The following is an 11,041-nucleotide window of genomic DNA, read 5'->3' on the forward strand; positions in this document are numbered from 1 at the left end:
AAACCTTAAGTATCACAGTATCACTAAGGTTGGAAGAGACCTCAAAGATCATCGAGTCCCAAAAGGCAACACAAACAATTCTAAACTTGACAGCAGCAACACAACCTCAAAGTTTGCCCATTGGAAGAGGGACCCATACACTGGTGAGCTAAAACCAGTGCTCTTAAACACGCTGATGTCACGAATGTACTAGTAGCTGATGTCATTTTACCACATCACTTGGAGGAAAAAAGACCCAAGGACCCAAAAGGAAACAAATACCACAGCAATTCTCACGTGACCTGGGACAATTCAGATACTTTTAACCTAGCAAAAGCCCAAGGACAGGTAGTGTTTGGAGCAGAAGCTCTCTGCACAAATGCACAGGATTCACCTGGGACAGACAGGACCCTGTCACACCCTCATATGGCCTTCACTTGGAGAAAGCTACTATTCACAAGGGGTTTTTTGCCCCCTCAATGAGACTGAGATTGTTCAAGACGACCACAAGTTTTGCAAGGCCATTTTCCAGTATCAAAGGACACCTGCCCAGTAACTGCTCTATTGTAGCACAAGACATAACCATACATTTTAATGCCTTAACCACACATCATGGCATCAGCTGGACTAAACCTCTTGGGAGTCTTAATAAACCCAAGTTTCCAACTCCAAAGTCACCACCAATATTTGCCAGATTTTGCACAGTTATAAGTCAGCCAACCCCTAAGTAAAGGCATACAAATTAGTTAAAAAACAAAAGGCTTAAAAAATAAAATACAAATTCTTGGGATTTTTTTATGTCTCTTAAGCAAATGGATTTTTAAATTCTCTGCACACAGAGAAGCTAAAGATGCTTTTTATTCTTTCTGCAAAGAGTAAGATTCTCATGACTCCAAGACCTCAGAATAAAATTAATAGAATAGAATTAATGGAATGGAATAGGAATAGGAATAGACCAGGTTGGAAAAGACCTTGGAGATCATCACATCCAACCTATCATCCAACACCACCTAATCAACTAAATCATGCAACCAAGCACCCTATCAAGTCTCCTCCTAAACACCTCCAGTGATGGTGACTCCACCACCTCCCTGGGCAGCCCATTCCAATGGGCAATCACTCTCTCTGCATAGAACTTCCTCCTAACCTCCAGCCAAAACCTCCCCTGGTGCAGCTTGAGACTGTGTCCTCTTGTTCTGGTGCTGTTTGCCTGGGAGAAGAGACCAACCTCTGCCTGTCTACAACCTCCCTTCAGGTAGCTGTAGACAGCAATAAGGTCACCCCTGAGCCTCCTCTTCTCCAAGAAAGTACTAATAAAGGCTATTTAGGAAGCTGTTTTACTAAAGGATTAAGCTGCACACCTAACCCTTCAGCAGCTAGAAACATTCAGCACAAATCTGATTTTGTTTCCTTTCTGAGCAATGGGAGTGAGCCACACAAAATGTAGTGTTACTACATTTAGCAACTCCAGAAAGACCCTCCAACCTAAGAGATGCTGCAGGCATCACATTTATCAGTGCAGCAGCTGCTTGGTTATATCGTCACGTGGAGAGGCTCCAGAGCGACATCGGTCATGATTTCAGTATGTTGTGCAACACAAGGGTAATGTATCACAGTATCACTAAGGTTGGAAGAGACCTTAAGGATCATCAAGTCCTACCTACCACCACAGACCTCATGACTAGACCATGGCACCAAGTGCCACATCCAATCCCCTCTTGAACACCTCCAGGGATGGGGACTCCACCACCTCCCTGGGCAGCACATTCCAATGGTGAACAACTCTCTCAGTGAAGAACTTTCTCCTCACCTCCAGCCTTAACTTCCCCTGGCACAGCTTGAGACTGTGTCCTCTTATTCTGGTGCTGGTTGCTTGAGAGAAGAGACCAACTCCCTCCTGGCTACAACCTCCCTTCAGGTAGCTGTAGAGAGCAATGCAAACACTGTAAAACTTACCACCACTTTATAATTTTCTGTTTTTCCTCTATGATCTTCCCAATACAAGGCGCACCCCAGGGGGACACCAGGGCTGCATGGCTGTGCGAGCTAGTTGCAGCTTTAAATGTGCTTCACAAGTGGACCTAAACATGTGCCGTTTTAAGACCAGCTCAAAACTGTAGAAGACAAACACGGAGAAATCTGGGGAGAAACCTGCAGCAACTGGAGGCACATCAGCGCCGGCACGAAAGCCCTTCCCTGTCTCAGGGAACAGACGAAGAGAGAAAAGAGACAAAAGCCTTTACATTTGTTTTGAAAATTTCCATTTTCTCTTAACAGGATATTAATTCCCTTCTTCCCATGAACTCCACTGGCTCTGAAGGGAAGGACTCCCACCTAACACGGCTGAAGCCCCTGGCAGAATTAGGTCCCCAGGCATTTCACCGTGACAAGCCACTGACTCAGCTCACGGAGGGTGTGAAATAGCAGAGATCAGGTCTCGATTTGTGAAACAAAATCAGCTGCACACCATTCTGTTGGCGTATTGGTTTCTCCCGCTCACCATGTGCTAATTCAGGCAGCAGCGACCGCTGCGGTACATACAGATAGAGCAATAAAGGCAGCTTGCAAATAAAACAGGCAGATGCATTATTTTGCCTCCTTCCTATACAATTCCGTGGCTTTTTCCGCACGCTCCAATCCGTACGTCCTCTGAGCATTATTAATAGCTGCTAAAGAATGTTATCTGCCTACCAATCACTTCAGCTTCCTACTTAATGGCAAGTTCATTTTTAGAGCATCAAATATATCAAGAGGGACAATGGTTGCTAAATTTGAAGTCAACAACTGGAGAACGTCAGCTACTTCGCCGGTATTTTTGTGCGCTACAGAAATATCTCTTGAAATAAATGAGCCCTTTTTTTTGCGCCCTCTCAAGGAAATAATAAAATAATGCTGTATTCCAAATACTGCCACACATCCTCAGCAATTTAAATTTAGATAAGAGACATTTTTATTGCCAAAGGTAATGAGCAAAAATATCCACAACTCGACTTTGCATAGCCAATCGGAGGGGGGAGAAAGAATAAATCTTAAAATTACAGCTGGAGAGCAGCCACATGGAGACACTCTTGGAACAGGGGTTAAAGGAAAACAGCTTTTAGGAACAAATGCTTATCCTTGCAGCTGGCTGTGAGGCTAACCTTAGAAGATCCCTAAAATATTCCATTAGCATACCAAGCATGGTACATAAACCTTTATGCTTAAAATGTTCAGTATTTCAACTTAATTTCAATTAGCAGCAATTGAACATTAGGATGTGCATCAAGTTACGTGGGATGAGTTTTCTTCCGATCCATGCACCAAAATGCCTCCACCAGTGCTAGCTCCCACAGGACCTACACCTACAGGAGAACGGTCCTTAGCACCTCCTGGGGTTCAAGTGAGCCAAAGACCATCGCAAATCTCTTTGCAGCGTGTTCAGTTCTGCACAGTGAGGTATTTAAGTGGACGCTTAAATGTAATACAAGCAAGCAGGTCAGCAGTATCTGCTCAGGTACCTCACCAGCACAAGCTGCCCCACAGCAGATGCTGTCCTGGGAAAACAGGAGATGCAGGTACAGAAGCACCATTTGGAGAGACTTGGAGGAGCAGCAGGAGCCAAGCCAGGGGAGAGTTGGTAGGACAGGGACAGCTTTCAGATCTTTACCCGTGACGGACATAAGAGTAGTGTTGCTCTCTTGCAGTGATGCTACAGCCAGCACTGCTTTGCCATTTCAGTGAGCTCTGGGCTTTTCCAATTTATTCACAACACAACTTTATTCAAAAGGGGGTTATTTTCTTAGAGTGTACAAGCTTTATTCCTTCAACCTCCCTCTGGCTCAACCCCTTTCCTTCATGAAACAAAATGCCACAAAACTCAGGGTAAGGGTGAAAGAAAGAGAGAGGTCAGGTTATCACAACTCCTTTAACAGACATTTGTTATGCAGTTTAGTTGAGCAGCTGCAGGCAGAGGGTCAGATAATGTTCATCAGTGCTACAGTAAACTCCCCACATGAATTTAAAACCTGTCAGCATCACGTCCCACAGCTCAACATCCTGCGACGCTCGTGGTGCTGGAGGCTGCCTGACGTGGGGAAGCTCAGCCCCTGGCTCCTCTGCAAGCAAAGGACTGAGCTCTTCCTTGGGGTCTGTGGCATCTGATGGTTTGCTGCACACTCCAAAACACAGAGACACTGAGGTTTATGGTGGGTAGGCACCACCTCAGACCCCGGCAGTGGAGTGGGTCAATGCTGCATCAGTATCACCCTGGCATGGCTATGAACCAGCCGTGACTGCTGGGGAGGAAAGGTTCGCCCCTCCCCCAGCAGCAGTTATGAGCCAGTTCCCAAGACCAGTGCCCACCTATACATCTTTCTGGAAGTCTTCCATAAGCTTTGTATTTCTGCAAGCTCGAAGGCAGCTTGTGATGAGACACAGGAACCATGTCACTTAATGTGACATTGCAAGACTGATTTATCATTGCAAGACTGATTTATCAGGAAAAGATTAAGAAAGATCAAGTTATAAACACCTGTTCAGTCACTGTGCACCTTACCTGCACAGACAGCAGGAGAAAGAAGAACCAAATGCAGAAGGAGATCTTAGAAATCTCTGAAAAGGATTTTACCATTATGACTGATCTTCTTATTTTTTATAGCCCTGAAAAGAACTGCACCCACTGGAAGTTTGGGGCTTACTTTCTCTCCCCCCCCCCCCCCCCAACTTCTCCTTTGTCAGAAGCTACATTTTAAGGATTTCAGGCACAGAAACAAGTCGTTACCACTGGAAAACAAAAATACTCCTTGACATTCTTACAGTATGAATTGCTATTCCTCATATGTATTTATATTCCTGGTATTGCTACAGTGCTCAAGTTTACAGCCAGCCTAGGATGTGCTCCTGTAGTTCCAACTATAGACTCTGCTGTCTAAACACCTGCCAGTGTCAGACCCTCAGTTATCACCGATGCACAAGCGAATATTCATCTGTCTTGGACTTTGCATCCCTTTTATGCAGAGTGGGAAGAAGGGCAAGTTTCCCTGGCAGGCTGAGAATTAAAAACCAAAAAAAAATAAAGAGGCAGCAATAGATATGGATATATATAGCAGCAGCTGTTCAAAGACTTCAGGAGGCTTGGCGTGTGCCCATATGCCCGGCAGAGGTAGTGGACAGTGCAGAAATCAAACCATTTATCACGTGGACGCGCAGCTTGTCACAAGGAAGCTGGTCCTGAGCACAGCTCAAACCATTCGTCCAAAGCAGTCAGTCACTAAACAAACATTAACTAAAGTTGCTGAAATGATGAATCTTTCTGGCAGGCTTCAGGACTCCCATGGGATAATTCAGTTTTGGCTACGTGGGCATACATAAAATCCACCAGCAGTCCGTGTTTGTTTGCAAAAGAAAAACCTTTAAGTCACTGAAAACAAGAGCCTGTCGTACACCCTGAGGACTTGCCAGCCCACGTGTGACACATGAGAAGCAGCCCAGCCACAGGCACCTCCTCCCGCTTGTATATCCCAGGAACAAGCCTCCGCTCCTTTCCTGGCAGAACTGCCTCAGCGCACTGAGAGCGGCAGAGTCCACAGGGGCAAACCTGTCTTAGCTGTTTCTTACAGAGCTGTCTTTGCTTACCAGTAGCCTTAAGAACAGAAATGTCTGGCTGCACTGTGTTAAACCCTCATCTGCACAGGCAGGACACAAAGCAAGTTCAGAAGCTTCTAGGGAATCGTCATATTCCCCCATACAAAGCACCACGTACTAGGTCATCCTTACTGTCCTAAAGAAATCAGAGGAGGGTTCCTCACTTGAGGAAGCACTTGCATTTGAGAAAAGGATCAGAATTAACATTTCCAGTAAAAGAAAGGCAGACAGAAAGGAAGACAAACCTATGGGTTACACAGTCCTTTTGAGGAAGTGTTTGCATTTCAAAAGGACCACTTGACACAAGTTAATGGTGCTGAGTGACAAGGGTCTCTTATTCTTCCTTTCCTAACTTGCCACAACAGTTACCACACTATTAAGAACATTCACTTAATTTCTAGTTTGAACTTGTTCACCTTCAATACATCAGTCTGGTTCTGACTTCCGGTTAACTTAACGAGTTCTTCAGAATATAAACCTAGAAATTTGCTCACGACTTTAAGCACCTCTCAGTATGATCAAACCACCCTGAAATCCTCACTGAAGCCACCCGAACTCCTTCTGTTACTCATCTGAAGCACTTCATAGTCTTCCAGTTACTATCCCAGCACATCATTACACCTCCGCTAGCTTGCAAGCATTGAAGGTGGGGACAGGACTCATGGGCCAGCAGATTCCCTGCAACCCCCTTCCCTCTGGGCGCTCAAAATGATGCTCCCCGGCCCGGGAGAGAGGCGCTGAGCAGCGGGACCAGAGACTGTGAAATCCCGTCTCCAGCTCCGGGCAGCCTGGGAGCTCCTGGGGACTGCTGCCACCTAGAGATGTTCATGCAGCAAGGCTGCAGGCACGCCACCCCATCCCACCCGCCAGCAAAGGCTCACAACCCACCCCGGCTCTGGAAGCAGCTAGCTTATACATCCTTTTTCATAAAACCTTTTAATGTGCGAGTTCTTGATGACAGATACAGTGTGAGTAAACCTGCTGTTGTTTGCTTAAATTCACTTAAAAACAAACAACAACAAAACCAACCAAATAAACAAAAAAGCCAAACAGAATCCCACACACTTTACCATTCCCTGAAAACTAGAAGAAAACATTTAGTTAAATTAAGTGCTGTGGCGAATTCCCTGCTAGAAAACCAAGGGCAGAAACCAGATACAGAACAAGTCAGCATTACAAATTAAGGTCGGGAGAGCAAAGCAGCACTCAGCTCACTGCACCTGCAGGGTCCTGAGCCCCTCACTGCCATGTTCACAGGGGAACTATTGTGGCTTTCCCTGCTACCCATCCCACTTCTCTACTGTGCAGGTTCAGAAGAGGGACTTCTCCCTCTGTAAGCTGCTAATGCCAAGTCTCATTTTGTTTACTCATGAGCATGCATTTCAGATCCTTATTATTATTGTTTTCATGTTAATTACAACTGCAGCTCTTAGCGCCAGAATCCATATACACACGCATCAGCTACCGTAACTTTCAAACAAGGAAGCTACAGCTAAGTCACCTGGGCGTTTTACCATGCCAGTACTGGCAGGGTGGGTGCACATGGCAGGGTGCACAGTGCAATCCAGTGCAGAAGCTGCCCCCAGCGCCCTAAGAATGCCCAGAACTGCCGGGCCAAATCCAGTCTCCTCTGCCCTGAAGCAGTGTGGTCTCACAGTGCCCTCAGGGGACACACAGGGACAGCCTGCCCTGGCTACCATGCAGAGACCTCCCCTGAGTTCCCCACACCACAGACTTAAAGCCAGGCATGCATCAGCGAGAGAAGCACTCCCAGGAGAGATGCAGGATCCATCCCAGCACCAATTCCCCTTTAGTAAAAGGGCAAGACAGGACATCCCCTCTGCAGGGACCGAGTCATCTGATGGTATCTACAGGCTGAAACTCCTAGTCAATATTTATCATGCCTTTCCACAGGCACTAGGAGCTCAGCCTAATTTTAACCATCAAACAGACATCGTGGCGGAAAAAACGGGAGAGATGCCAAGGAGACTGCTGCAAAGGAGGGGAGCTGCATCTCTCCAACGGCATGTGGCATGTCCCATCTGACATGGCCCAGAGAAGAGCAGTGGCATGGAATTAAAGCCTGCCCACAGTCAGCCTGTACTTGCTCCTCCCTGAAAAACAAACAAAACAAAACAAGCTGCAAAAATATTTGAAGTACAATTAATTTCTCAGAGCAGCTGAATATTTCAAACAGTGCTCAGTTAATGTGGCTGTAATTATTTAACAAGTCAACAACCCTGTTATCACTTATCAGAAGAAGGAGTTAATTTACCAGCCATTCCCGAGCAGAACAAAGACTCACCAGCTTCCAGGTAACAGCCCAAGCTGTTTGGCTCACATGTTTACAGTACACAGCTCAGACAGGGTCATTATATGCCCAAGAATGGAGACAAATACAATTAAATAAACCACCAAATGCATTCATGTATTTGCATCTTAACGTAGGATCAAAAGTTTGGCCAACAGCTCACTTGCAGGAGTGAAGCCATCATCACCTCCTTTGATGCTCTGAAAATTCAGCTAACAGCCAGAACCCCAAAATCCAGGAAAGCTCACGGTCAGAGGAGTCCTAATTACCTGCACACCAAGGCTCACCTGAAGTCTGCCTTGCTCTTTCAGCAAGCACCAAGCAGTAACAGACAATCATTAGTAGAGGCCATTGCCCGCAGTAGCACCTAAACCCGTCCAAACCAAGTACCACTCCAATCCCGTTATTTTAATTCAACAGACTTTCCTTTTCAGTACAGTGCAGGGCATAGAGACTGCTCTGCAAGCACCGATCCAGGAGGCTTCCCGGGGGGTGGCAGGCGACTAATCCTGGACCAATACTTTTTATTTTCACGGAGGTATAAATCCAGCAAGGCAGCATCTTTGGGATCGTCCACCCCAGCAGCCATGTCCTAGCGGAGGAGAAGGTGGGCTGGAGCACACGGGAGCAGCCCCGTTGGGACGGCTGCTGTCCAAAATCAGGGCAAGCTACGGGGAAAGTCTGAGACAGAAAAGTAGCAAGCCTGGAGAAGAGACAGGCTGCTTGTAAACAGGGAGGTAGGCAAAAAAGGTACAGCAAACCAGAGCTTGGGAAACAACGAATGCAATGCTCTTTCAGCTGGGGTTTACGGATTTCAACTGCGGGGGTGGGGGGAAACCAACAACAACAACAAAAACAACACAAACCCCAACAACCCAAAAACTAAAGGGAAAACAGCGGCAGCCGCCCAGCATTTCACCCCTCCTGATTCCAAGCATTCGGACACAATCACACGGAGGAAAAGTAAAATGTGCGCTAAGATCAAAACTACCTGCGAAGCGTAACCAGGCAAGCGAAGCCGGGACACTCTTCTTTCACTTCTCATCAAATATATCATCGTCTCCGTTACATAAAGCCCCAAAATATAAACTGAATTGCAAGAATGAGGAGCTGTTGCACCAATACCGCCCAAACATCATAAATTTTGCATCACTGAGGGGGGGGAGGGGAGTGGGGAAAAAAAAAGAGTTACAAAGATTGACAAGACTGCCTTTTAATGTTTTATTCACAGCCCAGGCTCCCGAGAAGCACGATGCGGCGGGAGGCGATCCCACTGCCCGCCCCGGGAGACCACACAAACGCGCCTCGGCACAACGGCGGCGGAGAGCCGCTCCGATCGACTGCTCCGACGCAAAACGAAAAGCAAATGAAGCCAACGTTGCAACTTTCCCTCCAAAAAGTTAAAAAATCAGGCAGAGCACTTTTCCTGCCTTTAACTTCCGAGCCGACCGCTCGCTCTCCCGCGGGCGCAAATCCACTCGGAGCCGTGTTTGTGTGGCAGCGCTCGGACACACCTCACAGCTACAACCTGTACGCGTAAGGGGAAAAGCTTCCTCCTCTGCCCGGCCAAGTTTGGGAGCGCAGCTCCGCCGGGGCTGCAGCGGCACGTGCGCGGCTGCCGCCGGCGGACACGCCGCGCCCTGCCGGGGGTCTGACAGAGGACGGACTGTCGCGGAGGCCGGGCAGCCCCTCCACGAGCAGGGACACCCGAGCGCTGCTACCGGCGAAGGGCGGCTGCTTTAGGGAGGGTGGACGAGACTTCGAGGAAGGCCCCCAGCCCGCAAAGCGCTATCATTTAGAGCAATTCTATCAAGTACGAGGGTGTCGCCGCGCCGCTGCCAGGAAGCGGTGGGCTGCGCGGAAGATCCGCGGCGCGGCGGATCCCTCAAGGGCTTGTCGCCCTCTGGCCGCCGCCTCTCCGCGGGACCCGAACAAACTCCCGCACCCCTCGCAGGGACCGGGAACCCGCTGCCCCATCGGCGCTGGAGCAGTTAGCGGAAGAGCGACGCTCAACCATCCGCTCCTCCCCTCACCGCGGAACCGGGCCGCTCTCACGCACCTGCTTGCGCCGCCGCGGCGGCCCGAGGGGCCCCGGCCGCCAGCACCACCACCCAGCAGCTCCACCACAGCAGCCCCCCGGCCGCCGCCGGCATCTCGCCGCCGCTGCCCTCAGCGCCGCCGCCTCGACACCACCGCCGCCGCCGCCATCCTCCGCGCAGCCTCCGCGCTGCCGCCGCCGGCTCCCAAAAGTTGCCGCCGCCGAGCCGCCGCCCCCTGCGCCGCCCCTCCGCGGGCGCACCGCGGCGCCGACGGGGCGGCCGACGCTGCCGGCAGCGGGGCGCTGCGCCGCCAGCACGCGCGGAGCGGAGCGGCGCGGAACGGAGGGAGCCGAAGCCGGAGCCGGAGCGAGAGGAGGAGGAGGGAGGAGGAGCGGCGGGACCGAGCGAGGGGGCGGGCGGGGGCCGGCGCCGTGCTGGACCGCCCTACGCCACCCCCTGCACACACACAGCCACGCGCCAAAACGCGTACCAGCACCCTCCGCACCTGCGGAGCGGCAGGGCTTAGCATAGGAAGTTTTTTCGCCTCTCGCCGTCCCGCGGCATCAGGCGCACACGCACGGCGACACGGAGGGACGCGGGGACACCCTCCGAGGTGGGCCACGGCAGGGGAGCCTCCCCAAAAAGACGAAGGCAAAGGCAGAATGAAACTGACAAGTCCGAAGTGGACCGGGTCAACACTGGCGGCGGCTGGAGAGTGGGAAACGTCAGCATGAAGCATGCTCGGGCCCCTCGCCTGGGGCTGCGTCTGACATCTGAGACAGGTGGGGACGCGGCACACGAGCGGTGCCCCCCTCAACCTGGGTGCTCGCAGCTTCCCCACGGCAGGTGTGAAGGCCAAAGCGCCCATACTGCCCTCTAATGCCAGGGTGTCATATGTGTGTTGGGGGCTGCAGGCACCCAGCACTCCGGTGGGATGACTGGCAAGCTTTGGGGTGAAAGAGGTGGAAAGCAGGGTAGTGGGGCAGGGTGATGGAACCTGGAGCTCATGCTTCAGTGTGGTGGGTGGACTTTACATTGAAGCAGCTGGTGTGCAGCTACATCTTCCAGCCCATCTGCAAAGCTATGGTGC

The 11,041-nt window shown here is 50.1% G+C and overlaps 1 protein-coding gene across 4 annotated transcripts in view; it reads right to left on the reverse strand.

Moving 5' to 3' along the window:
* Positions 1-10,215, reverse strand: part of ERBB4 (erb-b2 receptor tyrosine kinase 4) — a 979,801-nt gene extending 969,586 nt beyond the window's left edge. For 3 of the 4 annotated variants that reach the window (XM_068160755.1, XM_068160756.1, XM_068160754.1), the window contains exon 1: positions 9,972-10,123. In XM_068160755.1, the coding sequence (XP_068016856.1) occupies positions 9,972-10,065 (94 nt within the window). In that variant the 5' untranslated portion in view covers positions 10,066-10,123. Of the gene's footprint in view, positions 1-9,971 lie in introns of all 4 variants that reach the window. The other variant, XM_068160757.1, reaches the window with a different exon arrangement.
* Between the last annotated feature and the right edge of the window lie 826 nt (positions 10,216-11,041).

The sequence above is a fragment of the Melanerpes formicivorus genome, unplaced genomic scaffold (genome assembly GCF_026170545.1).
Source record: "Melanerpes formicivorus ecotype bairdi unplaced genomic scaffold, bMelFor1.0.p_v2 SCAF_52, whole genome shotgun sequence".
Taxonomy (NCBI): domain Eukaryota; kingdom Metazoa; phylum Chordata; class Aves; order Piciformes; family Picidae; genus Melanerpes; species Melanerpes formicivorus.